This window comes from Telmatherina bonti (genome assembly GCF_933228915.1).
Source record: "Telmatherina bonti genome assembly, chromosome: 5".
NCBI lineage: Eukaryota > Metazoa > Chordata > Actinopteri > Atheriniformes > Telmatherinidae > Telmatherina > Telmatherina bonti.
Genome location: NC_136623.1, coordinates 25330763 through 25352490, shown reverse-complemented (window position 1 = coordinate 25352490; position 21728 = coordinate 25330763). Strand labels below are relative to the sequence as shown.

The 21728-nt window shown below is 38.4% G+C and overlaps 1 protein-coding gene across 4 annotated transcripts in view; it reads left to right on the top strand.

The window, feature by feature from the left end:
* Positions 1–21728, top strand: part of LOC306756120 (focal adhesion kinase 1-like) — a 60082-nt gene that overhangs the window by 30950 nt on the left and 7404 nt on the right. For 2 of the 4 annotated variants that reach the window (XM_079240784.1, XM_079240782.1), the window contains exons 16-28: positions 171–191; positions 1638–1735; positions 2067–2151; positions 2268–2368; positions 2945–3060; positions 3305–3405; positions 3556–3645; positions 3805–4009; positions 11368–11479; positions 17427–17504; positions 17667–17855; positions 18294–18419; positions 21648–21710. In XM_079240784.1, coding sequence (XP_079096910.1) covers positions 171–191; positions 1638–1735; positions 2067–2151; positions 2268–2368; positions 2945–3060; positions 3305–3405; positions 3556–3645; positions 3805–4009; positions 11368–11479; positions 17427–17504; positions 17667–17855; positions 18294–18419; positions 21648–21710 — 1385 coding nt within the window. The remainder of the gene's footprint in view (positions 1–170; positions 192–1637; positions 1736–2066; positions 2152–2267; positions 2369–2944; positions 3061–3304; positions 3406–3555; positions 3646–3804; positions 4010–11367; positions 11480–17426; positions 17505–17666; positions 17856–18293; positions 18420–21647; positions 21711–21728) is intronic. The other 2 variants (XM_079240783.1, XM_079240785.1) reach the window with 2 other exon arrangements.

Below are 21728 nucleotides of genomic sequence, written 5' to 3'. Positions count from 1 at the left end.
CAGTGACAGGTTTGAAATATCACAGCAAGTACACAAATACAAGTACATGCAGTACCCCTAACCCATTTGTCCCTGATATTATAACTTATCAAGAAAATAGTAATAATTTACATAATCTCTGTACTCACAGCTAGTTATTTCTGTCTCTCATCACTAACCCATTTCCCCAGAATACTATGGACTAGATCAAGGTAACGATTGTACCATTGTGTTGACACTTTGATTTGGTGGTTTTTTTGTGACCCTTTTTATGTTTGCCTGCAACTATGAAACTAAACTCAGAATATTTTCCTATATCTGTACCCTGTAAGCTTGACCCTCCCTCCCTTTGTTGATGTTTGGTGTCCTGTCAGTTTTAAGCTTCAAAATTGATACCCTGAACAATATATTTTTAGTTCTATAGTTTAAAAAAAGAACAAAATATTCCCCTAAAAACTGCTGAGTAAAGACAAAATGGCGACAGATGACTCAAAGCATGTTTTTTTTTTTTTACAAACTCTGGCCTGGAGGAGGAAGTACAGTATGGGGAAAGGCTTTAAATAGATTAATATATTTATAATACTTTAAAATTTATAACCCAAACCACTAACAAACCTGATAGTGCCATCTCATTATTTAACCATAACAGTGGAGTTTCTTCAAGCTGAGGCTACATGGGCGACATTCAGAGGCACAGCACAATTAAGCGCACAGTAATTATGGCCCAGTGCATGTTTTTATTGCTGCCTGTTGCAGCCCATTTCCACATTTAGACCATCCTCTCTCTAGGCTCTTTACTGCCCTACCTTGGTTGTCTCTAAAAGTCGCACAATGTCCCAGCTGCACATTTAGACAACAATAATTATCATCAAAAGATAGAAGAAGTTGTAGATTTCTGTAACCTGACATTTATGGTTTCATGTTATATTCACAAGTGTGCTATATGGACAAAGTCAGGTCAGCAGTGTTACGCCTGTCAGGCAGAGCAAACCACCAGCTTTCAACAGCCTGGGTTTCACAGACCATTGGATTCCTGTTTTCCCATGAGGACATTTAACAAGAGGGCATTTTGACTTAGCAAAAAACTTTTTTCCCCCCCCATTTTTTTCAAGCAAATATAACACAGGTAACATACATGCCTGTGAACTTAAATCTTTTGATACAATTCACCTGACTTTATCTATTTTACATTTGAATCAATGTGGTAGTTCATGTTCATGGTACATTGAGTGTTACTGGCTGTTGTTCGTCTGTGTTACATGGCATGTCTCGCTGTGGTTTGCTGATGCTGTTGTTGCATGCTGTTGACAACGAGCTATGCTGATTGCAATAAAACCAAGCTTGTCAGAGTAGGAGGTCAAAACCTTAAAACGGCATCAGAGCCGGCACATGAGATTATTCAGCTACTTTGTGGCGGTATCTGAAATGAACTGGCAGACTTCTGAGTTCATGCTTTCAAAAGATTTAGTTGAAAGCATTTTCTGCATTTAGAGGCATAACTGAATGCAGACCCAGTGTTAAGTGCTCTAACAAGCTTGGAAGGTGGAAGGATGTGTGTGGGTGGAAATATACGTAGCTGATCTGACAATCTGCTCTCTTTGTTTTCATTCGTTTGTGTGTGAATCTGTGCTTGTGGTCTGTGTGTGATATATAATTAGCGCGAGACTATGAGATACAGCGGGATCGTATTGAGTTGGGACGCTGCATCGGCGAGGGTCAGTTTGGAGACGTCCACCAAGGAGTCTACATCAGCCCGGTATGCAGCCTCGCCTCTGTCTCACGCAAACCATAACTTGAAATGCAGGTGTAACAAATGCAGTGTTTGATGCTTTTTGTCTGTTCTCTCGCCATCTCAAAGATCCTGTAGACTGGATATAAATTGGAATTTAAATGTACACCACATTTACATAGAATCTTAACTTTAGGTAAAAATGTCATCATTTATCAGTGAATGGATCCTGTACATAGTTTGGTGTTGAGTTTCCAGTATTTCTGTTGAGTTATGCGCAGATGATGAATGTGCTGCATTTGGATTCTACTGTTGTCATGCTGCTTATTTTTCTTGGCTTTTTTTCTGTTTCTCGCAGGATAACCCAGCTCTATCTGTAGCTGTAAAGACGTGTAAGAATTCAACATCGGACAGCGTCAGGGAAAAGTTTCTCCAGGAAGCTTGTAAGATCTTAACCTGACTGTAATAACTCCTTTACAGCACAAGTATAGCACTGAATGTTTGTTTGTTTGTGTTTTTGTTTGTGAATTTCGTGATCTTTCTTCTTGTCTGCCTGCAGTAACCATGCGTCAGTTCGACCATCCTCACATTGTGAAGCTGATGGGAGTCATCACTGAGAATCCAGTGTGGATCATCATGGAGCTTTGCACACTGGGAGAGGTAAAACAGATGATTAGTATGAAGGTGCACATTAGCTGTTCATTCAGCATGTTTAGCAAAGAATTCCTGACAGAGCAATCAGCAGATTATGCATGTGGGCCCTGAGGCTCACGTTCCTCCATAGAGAAACACATTAGCTTTTTACTTCCATCTGTCATTTTCGTTTTTGTTTTTTCAATTAATATTTTGCTTTGTCTCGGGAAGAAATGCTAATTTGGACCACAGTGAATTTTTTTTTGATCCACTGGGAAAAAATCAGGGAGAAAATCTGACTTTTTAATTTTTTTCATACATTTTTTTTTTTTTTTTAAATCTTCATGAAATATTTAGTTTGATTGAAATGAGCTTGATAAATAAATTCTTAAACATGTTTTGCTGTGTTCATTTGGTGCTAGTTTTTACACAACTGTATACATTTATGTGCTCAATAGTTTTTCTTGTTTGAAAGTAGTTTTTCTATTTTTACTTTTGCTTTTGTCATTTTAAATATTATGTGCCTTTTAATTTTTCATAGTTAAGTCCCCGTGTAATATTTTCTTTTGGTCCTACATTTGTCTCTTTCTCTTTTCTCCCTAGTTACGGTCATTTCTGCAGATTAGAAAATACAGTCTAGACCTGGCTACTCTCATCTTGTACTCTCACCAGCTCAGCACTGCACTTGCATATCTAGAGAGCAAACGCTTCGTTCACAGGTATCTATGAGTTCATTCTGGACCAGTTCAGTCAAACATTATAACATTACAGTTAAATTGTTATTATTTTACAACAAATTATTCACAATGATTTATGGCAACCAGTTCTGTTTACATTTTCAGTGAAACACACGTTTCCAGTTAAATATTAAAGTATATCCTGATACGATTAAAACATTCTCAGTTTTCAACATAAAGAGTAACTTCTTTTCATTATTTCTTTAAATGTGTTTGACTTCCTCAGAGACATCGCTGCGCGAAATGTGTTGGTTTCTACAGTTGACTGTGTAAAGTTAGGAGACTTTGGTCTGTCGAGATACATGGAAGATAGCTCATATTATAAAGGTAATTGGCTACTAAATGTTTCACTCTGCTTCCTCTAACATGTCTTTATTTGATCACTTGGGAGACTTCCATTATTATTCATTCAGTACTCTAATATGAATGGAACTGATCAATGAATTGCAATACTTCCTTTACCTTCCTGCTTTTCAGCATCTAAAGGTAAATTGCCTATTAAATGGATGGCTCCAGAGTCCATTAACTTCAGACGATTCACTACAGCCAGTGATGTCTGGATGTTTGGTAAGTTTAAGCCTGCATTGTTGTTGTTTTTTTTCTTTTTTTCGGGCAGTCAATTTACATTTTTTTGAAGCATAGAAATATGAATTTAAATCATACATCCACTCTGGTTTTTACTCTGTATATGTCTGTCATTTGGATGAACATACTGTCTGTCCATAGGCGTCTGCATGTGGGAGATTCTGATGTATGGAATCAAGCCTTTCCAGGGTGTGAAGAACAACGATGTCATTGGTAGGATAGAGAATGGCGAGCGACTGGCGATGCCCCCTCAGTGCCCCCCTACTCTATACAGTCTGATGACGAAGTGCTGGTCGTATGATCCCAGCAAGAGGCCGCGCTTCAATGAACTTAAAACACAACTGAGGTACTTACAGAAGATTTCTTTGGAGGTACTGGTGTGTGGATTCTGCTGTGGTGTGACTGGATGCGGCTTATTTAAGAAAACAAACTGTACATGCTGTTTGTTCTTTGGCTTTTTAGTTTTTTCTCTTTGCTTTGCAACTGTTTTCAGCAGGTGTTTTGATACTTTTTAGTGGATTATGTTATTATAGTTGAATTTATTTCCACACTTTGAACTGTAAAATAAATACTTCTTCTTGCAGTGGTTTCCCTGGAAATCTGAACTGTGACATATCAGATGCAGGTCTTGCATAACAGCGCTGTTAGTTTCAGTGAGTAGATCGAGCCACATACTGTAGGAGCTGTCTGTCTCCAAAAGGTGGAAAAATGGGTTTTTAATCTCTGTGAATCCTACATGATTTTCTGTTTTTATATCAGTAGTTTGAAGGAACACAATTGTTTTCCAGCATCATTCTTTCCTCTTCTTGACAGCAGGTGTCACTCTGCTGTTTGCTAATTACAGAGGTTTCTCAGTGAACTATACGGTGGGGAGGACTTGTTTCCAGGATTTGTCAATGTGATAAACCATTTGCTAATTTGCAGTGCTAACAGAGCATCATAATGTTGGTCTCTATCTAGAATGCAGACAGGTTGTAAATAATTTTTGACAAAAACTGTTTTTGTCCCAAGCTTGATTACCCAAAGTGTGTCCTTTGACTATGAAGCCATCTCTGACTCACCGTTGTTGTAACGGATGACATAGTTGAAGTTCCCAGTCTTCAACCAAAGAACTTTATTTCGGATTCTAAGGAACAATGTATAGCAATGACATCAGAGCGAATATTGTGCTTTCTTTCTCGCAAAACACCTGCCTTGTAAAAGCTTTTTCATTTTGTCTGTGTCTGGGAAAGGGACTTCTTTGCTGTTGACTCATCACTAATCTGTTTATGTGTCTTCATATTCGTACTGGATGGACAGAATAGCAATCCTGACGTTTTGTTTCTACGGATGTATCTATACGTTAAGCAAGAGTCCAGAAACTGCGTTTGAGACTCATGTTGGGACTGATGACATTATAGTTGGCATGGTAACAAAGTTGTAATGATGACGGAGATGCAAGTATTCCTGGTCATGCTTTACTTGTATGGTGAATGATACATCACTGCCTCATTATTGGAGTTGCTTAAGAGAGGAACTTGCTGACACAAAATCTTAGACATGTTTGGATCAGATAAGACAGAGCCAGACGTCAGTGTTGGTAGTTTAAAACCTGCAGAGTAAACTGTTAGAATAACATCAAACGAGAAGTGCGACACCCGTTCATAACTACATTGTCATAATAACAGAAAAGACTGCGTACAGCTTGTGAAAAGTTTAATCGGGTATTGAGAGTTGCACTCAAAACAGGTAACTTAATCCTAAAGAGAATATATCCATGCATTGGGGGCACAATGTCTGTATCACCAGGTGCAGCAAAACAGACAGACTTTACACTGAAGACCTGAGATGTTTTGATTCATGACATCCAAGTTAAAACTTAAAATAACTATAACCTTCTTTTTTTTGTAGCTGATTCAGCCTCCAAAGAAGCATTAAATGGCTGGATAAATAATTAGCTTTCACTGCCAGTGTCTGACTTTTATGTTTATAGGTGTTTAAAATTCTGCATACATCACTTACATCCTTAAGGTCCTGGTCTACCATTTGCAAGAGGTAAATTGGTAGTGACTTTGATTAATTTATTTGAAAAAAAAAGTGGGAATAAACCTGCCTGAACTATCTCTACCTGGTTTGAGTATGTACCTAACGTTTTGCTTTCAAGAGCAATTATGACTCTCCTGTTTATACAGAGATGCAATTTTTATTTCCTTTCATTTATTAGCCTAAACAGTATAAAGATATGTGCCGGTGTTTTGTTGACCTAAAGTTCTTAGTGGTATAATAAGGAAAATCTGTTTTGGTCCAGTCTTGTTAGCACCTTTCACAACCACTGGTACTCAGCAAGACATCCAGTAATGATATGGACATGAATAGACCTGCAGGTTTTGGGAAGTAATGTGTCAGTATTGCTTCTGACAGGAAATGGAAAATCTGATATGCTCTCCAGTCTCATCTGGTTCTTAGGCTTATTTGTCAAGTACGTATCAGAGTGTGACATGATACATTAATCCCCTGGAATTTGTAATCATCTGAGGTTTTCCTCTAGTTTAATTTCCTTTTATTTTATTAAAATGATCAGTTATGCTCTAGATCTCATCTAATTTTTTACTCGTATTTAGAAGAACCTCGAGACATGGAGTATATTATGCTAGTATTGTTTCTCTTTACTGCATTGATGAGACAAGTTTAATTTACATGAATGGTTGACCTTTTTAAAATGTAATGAATGTAGTAATTGATGTGTTATTTAGTTGTTGAGGACTTTGTGTTATCTGTCAGACTATTCACCTCAAAAGAAAAACATATAAAGTGAGTTAATTAAAACATTTTTCGTTGCTTTGCACTAAGAAGGAAATGTTCCTATTAAAACTAGACATGTAGTTTATTTCCACATTACCTTCACTGTGCACATTCCCTCTTTTTTTCCTCACTAATGCAAAAACAAGAAAATAGGAGTGTGCATTTTACTCCTGCGGTTTTATGAGTTTGCTTACAACCAGTATGACTCACACCTGAAATTCCACTTCCAGTCCCCCCATGTCAGCTTTCCTGTTTCTCCCTTTATTTTCAATCAGTCCTTTTTTCTTTTTCTCAAGCTTCACTTTTTACATATATTTTCATCTCCTCCTCCTGACCTCTTTCACCTTTCATCATATCTTCCTGATCTAGCATTCTTTGTTTCAGCTCCAAATGACTTACAGACCTTCACATCATGGAGGTCCACTTATTGGTTTGACATGAACCATATGTTTGTGGTTTGCGTGTTTTTACAGGCTGCAAACAAAATGGGGAAAAGCAGATTTGCATGTAGAGGCTAAGTTGACAAAATTAAGAACATTTCTTTAAATTGACTATAACAACTTGGCATAAGTAAAACGCTAAGAAACCCTGAAAGTGCTTCATCAAGTGTCTTGGATACAGAGTCAATATTGAGTATATTTGTGTGGTGGCTGGCTATTAATAGGAGAAACTCAAGCCATATAAGGCTGGAGACTTTGGGGTACTTTTGGTCTGGCTGGTTTTTATTTCATAATATCAATTATAGGTCTCTCCTGCCAAATATGCAAGTCTCAGCTACTATAGTTTTCTTCCATGATGGCCCAACATGAGTGTGTGTGTTGGTGGGGAGGGTGGAGTGGGGGGGTTACACAGTGGGCAGCTGCCAGGAGCTACAACTTTCCAGTGAACAGAGAGAGAGAAAAGGAGAGAATTAAAGAAAGAGAGGAAACGCCAAGCAGAAATATTGAAGGGCTCAACTCCCACAGTCTGAACTTGTCTAGCGGGGCTTCTAATGCTCAGATAATATTATCTTGATAGTGAAATGTGTGTCAAGTAACTGAAGCTTGTAGTCATGTGGAGTTTGGTCCAGCTGCAACAGTGCGTAGTTTTGTTATCTGTTTGGGAGAAATAAGATTAATCTGTTTAGGTTGTTGGTGTTGATCTTCAGCAGGGCTTCTGTGCTAAATGCTGGTGGGTCCTTATCTTTCTACTGGCTGCTTTATTCTCCTAAAAGAGGTTAAGAGGATACAAACTGGTGACGTTGGGTTGGCCTTTTCTCAGAGGTGAAGTATGTTTTTGTCAACGTCTTTTTCTATCTCAGACTTTTCCGAATGTTGTGACCTACAAAGATTTAATGCTGTCATTACTTCTTAAGCGCTGGAGATTATATTATGTATATTTTCTTCCAACTTTCTTTATTTTTTTTTTTAAGTTTACAACAAGGAAAATACAACTGCTGATATTCAGTATAATTATTAGTGATTGATATTCAGTAGATGCTACTTTTATTATAAGTTAAGTTTTAATTCCAAGCTTTACATTAAACTTCTTTACTCCTTTACTGTTTCTAATCCTCTGGCTAAGAAGGGGATTGTCTGTTGTTCATGTCAGAGTTACTATGGGAGGTTTTGTTTGGGTGGAGATACTTTTATTATTTGTAAGTAAAGTACTTCTTAAAAGGTTTGTCAAACCAATCCACTAAAGTATGGTTATCTATTATTTAACTGATAGGCTACTGTTTATCAGTTTGTGTTATGGATGAAGGATATTGAGAAATAATACTCTGTTATGTATTAAATGAATCCATATGGTTGTTTTATGTTTTAGTGGTACCTGTGGAATTAAACAGTACAACAACTACTAAGATAATGTGATGTTTGTTTTTATTGGTTATAAAGGTTAAGTTGATCAGAGTGGTTTGCTGATATTTCAGTTGTGGTTGAGCTGATGGGAAATCTCCTGGCAGACACACAGATAGGGAGTGTGAAGTGTTAAGTAGTGTGTGTGTGTGTGTGTGTGTGTGTGTGTGTGTGTGTGTGTGTGTGTGTGTGTGTGTGTGTGTGTGTGTGTGTGTGTGTGTGTGTGTGTGTGTGTGTGTGTGTGTGTGTGTGTGTGAATAAGATGTGTGAGACATGAGTAGTCAGCAGGGTTATTCAAACTGTGCTGTACATCTGCACTATGTTGTCTTATTTAATGTAGTTTGTAATGGGTGTATTTATAAAGCTGTAATTTGGGTTCATGTGATTTTTCAGACATGTTTCCCAAAAAGTCAGTTTTTTTTCTCAGTCTTGAAATGGTCTTTGGAGATCATTGGATACTTTTAATCAGATTTACAAACCTTTTTTTTTTTTTACATAACTTTTTTTCTCTTTTGAAGTAGCTGAAAGTTGAAGCTGATTGATGACTGGGGTTGGTTGCATAATGTTGCTTAATGATTCTCTATTAAAACATATCGCTACTATATATCTAGAAGAAACCTGTTCTCAGAGAATTTTACCAAATTTGAGTGAATTTATTTCATAATTTAAGTGTGCACCAGTTTTAGTTTACTGCTAAGCTATCAGAGCTGCTGCGAATGTGTTTTTTAAGTTGATGACGTATTAAAGAAAATGAGGTTTGTTTCTAGCTAGTCATGGTATTGGATTTTATATCTACACAGGGTTTGTATTTAATGACATCTCTAAAATGTCTCTAAAGATAAGTAAGTTCTACAGTGATGATTGGTCGTAAGGTGTGATCAGAAAAGTTGAGCAGCTAAGCCTACATAGTGTCTTGATTTCTGCAAAGTGGATTCATTGTTGGTCCCAAAAATACTTACAGTATTTGAGCACATTTTTATCTGCAATGTTGTGTTGTTTCTTTGTCTGAGAACACTTTTATTCTGCTTCACTGATTTGTAAGGGGGAAAAAAAATTTCTTCCTTTAAAGATGGCTTACTCTACTTACTTTTTACTTGCAGTAATATTATATTTTGACCTTTTGTGCTTTTGTTCTTGCTGAACAAAACACAGCTCATGTTCTCAATAACCATCTTGTTTATTGCTTCATAGTGCTGCTTTTAGGATTCATGTAAGGTTGGGGTAAATGAGCAGATAATCCACACCTTTGGTGTTCTTGAACCTGTTGCAAAAAATCTTAAAGCTGTGCAGTTAGCCCATCCTGGGTAAATAAACTGAGGAGGCCCTGTTGTTCCAGGTGCTCCTGTGGTGTGAACAGGGGGAGGAAACGGTGTATGTTGATGCTGCCTAGTGCTGATGGTATCATCATCACATGTGCTTGTGTGATATCATGTATTGTTAATGCTATAGGGTGAGATTGGGCTACTGATTTTAATTTTTTTCAGTGCTTAGACCGAAATAAACATTTTATATGAATATAATAAAAAGAAAATCACCCTGCTGGTATGCTGTTAAAACATAGAAAAAACTCCCTCATGACTTCTGACCTTATTGTCTTTCACACAAACCTTTTTATTTATTTATTTTTTCATTTGAAATGGCAGTAAAATAACACATAAACTAAAATATTTACTTTGAGAACAAGTCTGAGAACAAACTTGTACATAAATTTGACAGACATGCTGAAAAAGAGGTAAACTGTGTCAAAACTCTGACAAGGCTTTAAAACTTATCAGAAAGACTTCTGTGAAGGGGAAAACAATGTATTGCAGATGCTGCATTTGTATTGGTAGTATTTATTTTAATCTGCTTGATAATAATGTTCATGATCATGAATGAACATCAATTTATGCCTTAGAAACCATCCAAGGTGTCACAGTAGTGGAAAAGGCCATATTTACCATGTTATATAGGTTTACATATAAGTATGACCATGTGTTGTGATGGAAAAGACTGGACAGAAGACTGACTTGGACAGGTGCAAGGACACACAAACACTAAACTGGAGACAACAGAACAGGAGGCCGGCAATGTGACTGGAAATAACTCTCACCCTTGTTGAGGGTAGAATGAGTGTGTGAATGCTGGATTGCTCGACAGAGCACTTCTCTGTTTTTGTGGGACCAGCGGCTCCTTACATTCAGCTCCTTCCTCTGGGATTCAGGGTTTGCTTTGATTTGGCCTTAATTTTCCCAGGGAACTGGTCAGTATGAATACATTTTTGTTTAAAACAAATCAGTGTGGTATCTTTGGCTACACGACTTATGAATACAGGGTCATGGCTGTGGGATGATGCCTAATGTCTGCATGATTCAGTTTGTTACGGTTGTTAATCAGAGATTTACTGCTGTGGTTACAGTTTTTCTGTAATCGAAGCATAAACAGCAAGTATTGGTGTCTCTACAACATGGATAATGAATTTTAAGTTAATGTCACCTCACAGCACACCAGGCATCCTGGACTCCAGCAGGGTGACCAATGAGATCTGGTGTTTCTGAAGCATCTAAAAACCAAACCAGTGGTTCAAAATGCTTTGGTTGTTTGTTTGTTTGTAGTCCTCTGAATGTTGACGGGAGTTATCTGAGTGTAAAAGCATAACATGTTGTGGTCAGAGGCAGCAATATTTTTTTTTGATAATGAAATGGAATTTAATTATATTCTTTATGTAATTGTTTGTGTTTTGACACCATGCGCAGTGCGTGATGAAGGCTCTGTTTCAACGTGTGCAGCACATTGTAATGAAACTAACACAGTGTTTGCTTTCTTTTTTTATACCAGTAGTTTGTTTAGAAAGAGCTAATTGTTATTGATGAACCAAGGTTGTAGGAATTAAGTGTTTTTTTTCTGTAGGAGCATGTAGCATAGTTCATGATAGAAGATGGAAGTCATGCAGTCTTCATTGTCTATAATGAATACGGCAGCATCCTGTGGTTAACTGCAGGACATGTCACTGTGGCACAATACTGAAAATGCATTTTAATGTTTTCCTTATTGTAATTTTCATCAAGGAAGAAAAGAATGTTGTTTTCTCTAATTTGTTTTCTAGCACAATATTAGAGGAGGAGAAGGTCCAGCAGAAAGAGAGGAACAGGATGGAGATGAGGAGACAGGTCACTGTTTCTTGGGACTCTGGAGGGTCTGATGAAGCACCGCCAAAAGTAAGACACAACTAGAGCATTTCATTTGTGTGCATTTGTGTGTGTATGCGTTCAAAATCTGTTGTATTTATGTGGTAATAAATGAATCAGTCAGATCTTTTGCTATGCTAGGATTATAACCATCACTGTAGTCCTCCCGTGCCCCATCTGTGTTGTCTTCCTTGTTATGTTGCAGATGTTAAATAACAGGCCTGTTCTCTGAGATTTTACCAGTTTGATTTAAGCTTCTCCTGATCCTACTGCAGAAGTTAAAACAAAGTTATTAGAAACTATTTAATCCATCATTTTTAATTGAAAGCTTCCAATGTGTGGGAGTGTGTTGCAAAGTCTAATATCAAGGAAAAACTACCCATGCACAAAAGAAAGTAATTACTGAAATGCAAAACTTGTGAAAAATGTGCGGCATAAACTAAACTCTTGAATTACATTCAACACAATCATTTCCTGTTCTTTACTTCCAAAATGTGAGTATCTCTAAACTATGCACACATTATGACTCCTAATACTGAGCATTATTTGATAACCAGAGAGCTTTTTCCTGGGGAGAGCATCCTATTGAGAACAGAAGATATGTAGGAAGGGTTTTCTGATTGGTTAAATTCCTGGAGGCTTCCCAAGGGACTGGGTCAGAGAAGGGGGGTGACTCAAGAAAGCTCAATTCAGCAACTCCTAAATAAGGAAGACTTTGACAAAGGGACTTTGTTTCAGGAATGACAGCATTTCAGATCCAGACATACATGTTCAAACCAGAATCTGACCCAGTATGTGGAAATGAGCAGCAGGATGAATCACCATAACAAATACTGCAGCAGAATGTCTCTTTGATATACATGCTCATTACCTGCAGTTGTATAGAATCACCAATTACTTTGGCTTTTGCTTCCTCGCCATACAGATATTTTTTTCTGTTTTCCAGTAAGTGAATACGTGGGAATTATGCAATTATGCACAATTATGCAATGTAAAATGCAATTTGGGCAACAGAAATTGCAGGTTGGTGATTAGATTCTTGTCAAAAGATCAGAATTTTTCCAGTATTCTGGTCTTATGAACCAGAATACTGGATAAATTAAGTTCCATAAGCATAGAAAGGTTTAAACCTGCAAATATGAGCTTTTTTAAACTTGAATCAGTGTAAGGTGTTAAAACCCTGTGTTTACACTATAACTAGTGTATACACTGTGTATAAGTCAGAGGACAGGGGAAAAACGTGCTTTGAGCCTTTTAATTTGTACTAATAAAATTAATTTTGACTTCTAAAGTTGTATTTTGTAATGAACTCACCCCCCCTCCCCCCACTTCAAGTTATACTGTCCCATTTCACAGCTTGTTGCCCCAGCTGCTGACCCTGACTTACTGCCATAATTTTCCTGCTGTCAGCATCTCTTAACTGCCTCTTTTGGTTACAACCAAAGCCGTATATCTTGATCAGCAGTTCAGGAGACTGGGATGTAGTTTTTAAGCTTTTAGCCATTCAGTTATTCATTTTTGCAACCAGATTTGGTCTGTAGTAAATAGTGGAAGTCGCATGTGGAGAATTTAATTGACAAAAGGAATTCAAATGATGCAGCAACCTCATCACTGCATATTCAGATCTGTTCCTCAGGCTCATTGACTTCATGGCTTGGGGGTTTTGTCATTTTGTATCTCTGTCTGTGCTTTGGTTCATCCCTATCTCTTCCACCTGTCCTCTCCACATTTTTTTCTTACATGGTACTTTTATTTTTCCACATGTCCCTCCTCTGCCTTTGTCTCCCTCCCTGCAGCCCAGCCGTCGTCCCTCCCTGCAGCCCACCTTCAGTCTGGATTCTGTTTCTGCTCCTCCTCCTCATCACTGCCATCAAAACCAGCACTTTGCCTCTCAGCTTTCCCTCTGCATTGGAAATCCTTATTCACCGTTTCCCTGCACCTCTCCTCGCCCACCTACTCCCCCTCTTTGCGCACCACTTGTTAAATTTAACCATCACCTTTTCTCTCCTGCCGGTCCCCAGCCTCACACACCATCCTCTCAAAGCAACTCCTGTTGCAGTAGCTCTTTGTCTCAGCACAGTGCTGAGTTACCTCATGAATTCAAGCCTTACCCTTCATCTCTGCACCAGGCTCAGACAAATGTCTACTCATCCCCTCTCACATGTCCAAGCAGCCTGTCCAACAGCAGTTTCTCTCATAAGACAGACCTCCCAATGAAAGACCACATGCATTGCTCTTCCCAGTCAAACAGCCCTCACACCTATTCCTGGAACATCTCTCCACTCTTTCCCCAGTCTAGTCCTAACTTTGGCTCACTGTCCCGTAGCATGTCAATGGTTTGTCCCTACGCTCTCCAAAGCATCCAATCTAAATCAATCTACAGTCCTGAAACACTGCTGTTGCCCAGCTTTCCCCCTGACAGCCAGATTAATCCCAGTGCCCGACTCCATACTGACTCCAGCCCTCAGACACAACACTCTGCAGTGCTGTCATGTGGGAGGTCCCCCATGGGCCCTCCACACACACAAAACATCCTTCCAGTGCTCTCAACCTGTAGTGTGTCCTCAGCTGACTGCCATCTACGCAGCCAAATGTCCAGTCTTCCTGTAACCACGAACACGCCAACAACCTGCTCGGAAAGCCTGGTGTCCACACCTTTAAAGGCAGGTGGTGTGCCGCTAACCTCTACCGAAAACAAACAAAACTGGTGCCTCTGTATCATAAAATGCAGCAACATTCTTTTGAGCATTTAAAAATGTTTCTGAGGAGTTTATTATAATTTCCTTCATGTTGTTGGTGATACGATCACATCATGAATGAAAAGTTTTCATGTAAAACAACTTTAACCTCTTCAGATGTATTCACGGTAACATTATTGGTGAAGAAACAACAGAAAATAGTCAATTTGCAATAAGCTTATTGATTAAAGTTTTCTTCGCCTGTAATCTTTTTTTTTTTTTTCTTCAAAGATTAGTTTTATGTTTGTCAGCTGACTATCGATGGCTCTCTCTTTAAACTCACATTATTTAAATCTCACCATACCTGTGTTGATGTGGTTTAAGTCTTCCCAAGGATCATCGAACATATTTATACAACTTGTACATTTTTTTGCCAAAGACCAATTGGCAAAACTCATGACTTCTTTATTTCCTGGCTAAAATTGATTGCTCAAAAGAGGAAAAAAAAGGGTAGCAACATTTTTTTTTTTATCTCTAATATTATATTCCCCATCACGCATCAACCTCAAACCAACTTCTGGTAGTTAGATGTTTTTTTCTGCCTGGTTCAATCTGCATGTTTGTACTCATCCTTGCAGCATGCGGTATCTATCTGGGACATGCCGTTGAAATGTTCTCTGTTCACTGTGACGGAACGTGGCTACTTATATTTGCCTGTGTGTGACAGGAATAGTTCCTTGGATTATTGCCTCCTATTTCTAGCTTGTTCAGGATGCCTGTGATAAATCCGAAATCCACTGGGCTAACAGTTGGACTCATGCACATAAAACATCTGAACAGCAAATAATGAGTTTTAAAGAACCAAATATTCACAGGAAAGTTAGATAAATAGTCCTCTGGACACTTGTTAGAATAAAATGATGTTAAAGCCAAAACCTGATTCAGCTTTACATTGAACCATCTCACCACCTTTAGCTTTTAGTCTTGGCAAAGAAGAGAGTTTCATTTAGCTTACAGTATAATTCTGTCCTGCATTATGTGTTGAATTATATTATATTACCAATTTGGTAATCGAAATGCCAGAAATATTGAATTAAAATGGTGACTATAAATACCTAAAAGGCCAGCTGAAACGTCTGTCGCCACCTCAGTCTGGTCATGCCAACAACGTCACCTTGAACTAGCTGTTGTCTTAAAACATCTGCACCCAATGTAAAGTATGTAAGTTTTCAAAGTTAAAAGTTTGTTTAAAGGAAGCGACGGTTACAGATCTGATGCCAACGCCAAATCCGATCAGTAATAAAGACTTGTCACCGAGCAGCACTCAGATGCACTCTCACCCAGGCTTGTTTGGCTGGAAGACATAAGTTAAATCTTTCCACCAGCCAGAACATAATCCTGCTTCAACTGTCCGTGAGACATTCCTGTTTCAGAGCTATTACTGTATGTTTGCCCTGCCATGCTGCCCTCACTGGTGATGAATGTGTCTGTGTGGGAGTCGATGAGCTATGCCTAGAGTGACAGATGAAGTAAAAGAAAACCTTAATTACACTGTGCTACAGCGCTTTACTTCAAGGTTCAGCTAGAGTCATGTAGTCTGACTACGTGCCTGTTTTTGGTGATTGTGTTTCACAATGATAAAGTCATTAAAAATATAATATATCTATGCACTAAGTGCTAAGCCGACATCTTTCTTTTTTTTTTTTTTTTTTTTTTTTTTTTAATGTAAATGACCTGAAGGCAAAATTATGCAGTTAATTTAATCTTTCAAGATTTGTGTTTCAAAAAATTAGGAAAGCAAGCCATCTTCCCTTCCATAAATATTTATTTATTAGCACTGTAGACAAAGATAGTCATAATCTTCCCAGAGAAAAGACTGAACACCCCAACAGCATATTGCCACCTGTGCCATAGGTATTGCAACCAGGAAACTGGTTGCAATACAATGGTTGGTATTTAATGGTTTTAATTGAAAGCCACTAATGTGTAGGGTAATTTATTTATATACAGTCAGGTATTCACACTAACATTTCCCAGTTAGAAACCACTTGTTACAATTCAGTGTCCAGTCTGAACATAGACTGTGAGTCTGACGAACCTCCGGTCAGCGTGTTGCCTTTCCTTTCTGTTTTTTAAACGTGTATTTCCTGGGAAGCTTCCCATACCAACGGATGACTAATGCATAAGGAAGTGAGCCTGCTGGTGTAGACTCGGATTTCCAAATATCAGTAACCCTTTCCACATGTGAGGCTAGTCACAAACATGCTGTTTGTCCCCATGTCTTTGTTTCACAGTGTCTTAACATTCACAGCTAGTGTGTGTCTTGTCTTGAGTGTTTTTTCTTGTCTGTTTCTCTTTCTTTTCTCCCTCCTGCTTTTTATCCTTTTGTCCGATCCTTGTCTCCTCCCGTTCTTCCTGGTTTGTCTTTGCTTTCTGTTTCCCTCCCTGTGTCTTTGTGTCTGTCTTGCTGTCGGAGGTGTGGTCCAGAGAAAGCTACTATGAGAGACTGTGGAAGGTAGCGGTTGCTGCGCTAGAAGCGACTCCTGTGTTGCATCATTTAGAAAAATGTCTCCATTGTTGAAAAAGGAAAACTTTTAATCAATCTTGAGCAGCTTCATCCCAGTCAGCCAACAGAAGAATCAACATTGCGGGTTCACCAAGCACTTCTGTTTTTAGGTTAAGAACACTAGAAAAGGGTAAAATGAAGTGCCAGACTCACTGTCTGCTTATACGCTCAATGTATTTGGTCTGCAGCCCCCAGTTGGCTCTGGATGAAATGCCACACAGTGGAGAAACTCCCATTTGTTGCTCTAATTTGTTCTTTCTGCCTGGTCAGCAGCAGTATGACCTTTACATGCTAGAAAGAGAGGTCTTTGGTGAACATGCAACACTGTTTACACACCTGCATTACATCTAACTGGTGATCAATATAACACTGTATTTCACTCATAATCCATGGGTGCTGTTTTTTTGTAACAGAAGAATAGTATTTTGTGCCAGTTTGACTAACAGCTTGCTGGACTTGCAGCCCAGTGGGTGTTCCCTGCTTTGACTGACAGCTAACCTGGCCACACAAACAGCTCCTCTGGGTTTGTGTGTTGATTGTTGTAATGTGTCGTGTCCCAACATTTCCTTCAGGAGAAGATGATCAAACCTGTTTTGTTTTTTTTTCTCCCTGTTTTTTTATTTTGTTTTTTTTTTTATCTCAACTTCAATCTTACTTTTTCTTCATCTGCCTGTTTTTCTATCTTTCTCTTTCTTTTACTCTTTTTTTTTTTTTCCCCTGTCTCTGTCTACAGCCAAGTCGGCCGGGGTATCCCAGTCCCCGCTCCAGTGAAGGTTTCTATCCCAGTCCCCAGCATCCTGGACACTACCAGGTATGTAAACTTGGCTCTTATACTGGAGTCCTGGTTGTTGTAAATCCAGAAAAAAGATTAAGTTGATTTTTTTCCCTTTTTTTTTTAATAAAAACAATGTGTTTACAGAGAACTTGCATCAGAATTAACAAGTGTCTGTCTCTGTCCTCCCTCTGGCATCAGATGGCAGGGTATCCAGGCCCCCACACCCTCCCCTCTGTGCCCAGCGCCCTGTACCCACCACAAGCTGCTGTACTAGACACACACCATGCACACACACACCCTCGCCACCACGTGCATGCACATTCACACGCGCAGCACCTTCCCCAGCCACATGGACCGGACATGGCTCTATGGGGCTCTGCAATGGAGGTAGGAGACCGCTTTTCATGCACAAGTGATTAGAAGTGATTGATTTATATCTTTTTTTTTTTTCTACTCCACAAAAGTAACTGTTAATTTATAGCAAACAAAAATATTTGTACAAAAGTCACTATTAGTAAACAATTTTACTTTAAAAAAAAACAAAACAAAACAAAAAAAAAAACTCCCAGATTAGACATGTACAGTATATTTTCTGGTAAAATCAAAACCCCTTTGCCACCCAAATATTTTTAGTTTGTGTGTGTCCATCATTTCAGTTCATCCTCTCATCGGTCTGGTGTGTGTGTCTGTGTGTCTTCACGTCATTTTTCTTCATGTGTACATGTTTGTATATTTCCCTGTGTCGGTGTGCATGTCTGTTACGTCCTGCTTCTCTTTTGTTTTGTTTTTTTTTGCACTTTTGGTTGCGTGTGTGTGTGTGCGTAGGACAGGGCAGTAGACATGCAGCAGTGTGTAGGCCAGCAGTGCCTGTTAATGGAGGAACAGCTGATGATACAGCAGCAGCAGATGGAGGAAGATCAGAGGTGGCTGGAAGAGGAGGAGAGGTTGCTGGTAAAACACACAGCACACACAGCAGAAAGTGAACTCATGCACAGCTGACATATGCACGAGACTAAAGGCTGTGACAGTACATTTAACTGCTGCTTTAGTCTTGTTTACTGGTTCACTAAATACGGGCACAGTTTGCACAACTGACATGACATTATGTTTATGGCAACATGTTTATTACATTGCTTGATTTGCAGGCTTGTATGTTACAAATGAACTGTTGCATTTTTTGCAACTTCAGGAGTTTAATACTCATGAAAAAAATTATTTAAAAAATAATGAGCATATTTGTAAAACATTTCTATGCAAAGATTTATAAATAAGTTGTATGCACTCTTGATCATTTATTCTTCTATTTGTTTATTTATTTGCTGTTATGTGCATGCTCCATCATATCTGTCACTCAGTGCATGGTGTCCTATTCTTTTGTATGTATGTAATTATGTATTTAAGGGCTATCAGTGTGTTCAATTAACTAATAGTAATTGACATGCAAAAACAATATTTGTTTAAAAAAAAACAAAAAAAACATTATTATACAGAGTATAATGAAAATTGATTAAACACATTTTATGAGTTGAAGTATTCTCCCACTTTGGTGACTGAATCCATCGGTGGTTTTGTAAGAATAATCAGATTTATTCCAAATATACTCCCGCTCTGCTGCATGCAGTTGTTGGTTAAAATTGTTTACTTAATTAACCTATGTTTTCAAATAATTTGTCGTAATTTGTTTCTGAAAATGCTTATACTTTTAAGGGTCTGAATATCACATTAAATTCTCAAGCAAGCTGTTCTTAAGTTTCTTCATACATTCCCTGTGAAAACAAAATCTTAAACATGTGCTGACTGGTCAGCTCTACATCGTTTCACATAATTTCCGCTGTATGATGAAAAGCATAGATGTATGGTCCTGAGTGCACCACTGGTTATCAATACCTTTTTTTAGCAGTGAAAAGATGAACCTTAAATTGCCATAAATTGCTAAAAACAAAGCACCTTTTCTGGAATTAACAATACATAATAATAATAACAATAATTCTTGAGTGAGGTACTCTTACAAAGCACAGGAATACTTGACACTGATTTCATGGAGACTTTCATGCTGCTGTCACGTTGTTGCTGCTCCTGCAGTTATTGAGGGTTGAATGAGAAATTATTAAAGCAGTACAATATGTAAAGCTGTTCTGTAGGATGGAGGAAATCGTTATCAGTGCTGTATCACTTTGCAAACATTTAGGTAAACATCCTAGGGCTGTAATTTTAGGTTATGCTTTTACTGTTATGCATGTATGGGGTCGTCAGGATGCCAACTTAACTGTCAACTCAGTACTGTGTCATAACTTCACTGAGTCGCGACCTTCTTTAATAATTTTGGGCATGTTATCCGCCTCCTCTGTCTTTACCTAACTCTATAGAAACTACAAATATCTTAAATCTATACAGTATAACACCAAGATTCATTAGATTTTTTTTCCCCCCAGTTAAGTAAACTCTGAACTAGATTGTTGATGTGTGTTTGTTTTGCTTTTGGCAGCTCACTACATGCTACTGTCTCTGGCTGCATACAAAGTCAAGCCCTCCAGTTATGTTTCATGACTTCTTTTTTTTTTTTTTTTTTTTTTTGTGGTACGACTTTATTAGCTCAGACCTCCTCCTGAATGAATCTCTGTTAGGCTAAATGCGCTTTTCTTCTTCCGCTTCTCACTTTTTGTTTTGGAAAGAGGTTATATTGACTTCAATGTTGTCCTCAATGTAAAGAACAATAAAAAAAAAAATCCACTCCCTCTTGGAAACTTGCTGTATTCTTTTGGTAAGACTAAGATAAATGTAAAGAATAAAAGAAAAAGACGGACTGGAAGCCATCTGAGAGATCAACAGTGTATTATATTTGATAGATAGACCTACTGAGAGAGAGAGAGAGAGGATTGGCAGGAAGGAGGAGCGTTTCAAGTTTCATACATTTTTCTGTGAACGGTGATAGAAGTAGTTGTCTGCAGTTATATGCTCAAGAATTTTATTGTGTGTGTGTGTGAGTGAGTGAGTGTGTGTGTGTGTGTGTGTGTGTGTGTGTGTGTGTGTGAGTTTGTAGGCAGGTGTGGCCTGTGTGAATTCCAGGCTTAATGATAGGCTTTCAGACTCTGACAGCCCAGTCAACAGTCTGTCTTTGACCCATAACCACTAACCGACAACACACAAGATCACTGAAAAGCTGAGGACACATTAAGTGTGTGTATGTGTGTGAACACGCACATGTGAAAGTGTGTGTTATAGGCTGGCTGGTTTTTATAAGAACTTTACTTCAGTGTGAAGGGGAGGAGAAAAGCAGCAGGATTTGGGAAAGAAGGCAAGACACGCTCGCTTACTGACAACTTGTTGGCAGCGCTCTCCATCCGTTCTCCCTCCTCCGTCTCGCTTTCTCTCCTTCCCTCTCTCGATATGTCAGAGTCAGATATAAGTGTGGTGGAGGCAGGAAGCTGGAGTGAAGTCTGAATTCTTCTCTTGATAAAGCTGCTGGCACAGACAAGGATATAGACAGGCAAGCAGACAGGCAGGAAAACAGTTAAACAGAGGCCAGCGGATTCTGTTAGATCACAAGATAACAATCAAGGCGCAACATCTCAAGCATCTTGGGCACAAACCATCCATAAGGAAACTTTTTGATGAACTCAATGGCAATGCTGGTCTTCAAGTCCTGCCTTGGAAAACTGGTATGTGTGGATGTGTGTGTGAAAGGGCATCTGATGCAATGGTCTGGTTGTGTTGCATGTTTTGCACTGACTTTATGATTTTGTTTTGGCTTTGTTAGGTATATAAGAATAAATAGCCATGGATGATTCCTGTAGTGCTGAATCTTGTAGATCCTGTAGTTTTTAGTCTTTTAAGTTACAAAAGTATTTAAATCTGATAGTTTGTTTCAAGAATAGTTCCTTTTAAAGAAAGTTTGCACCCTATGAATATGAGAAAAGCAGAGGATAGTTAGTGGGTAGTAGGACTAAAACTGTTTTATTCCAACAAAGTAAAATATTAAGTCACAAATAAAAAATAACTTAAATTTGAGTGAAAAAACTAAACATTTAGCCCAGCTAAGATCACCTGTATGACTGTATACGTCTTATAATCTGAGAAAATCCTACTGGTTGCAGTTTTTACTAAGCTCAGAGCCAGCTATGAATGTGACTTGTTGGCATATGGAGATCTAAGTTTGGTGACTTTGGTGTGATTGTTTAGAAACCAGATACAAGGAGCTCTAGAGGGAGTCTGGACAGAGAAGACAGTGGACTTCAACCCCCGGTAAGTAACTTTTTAAAA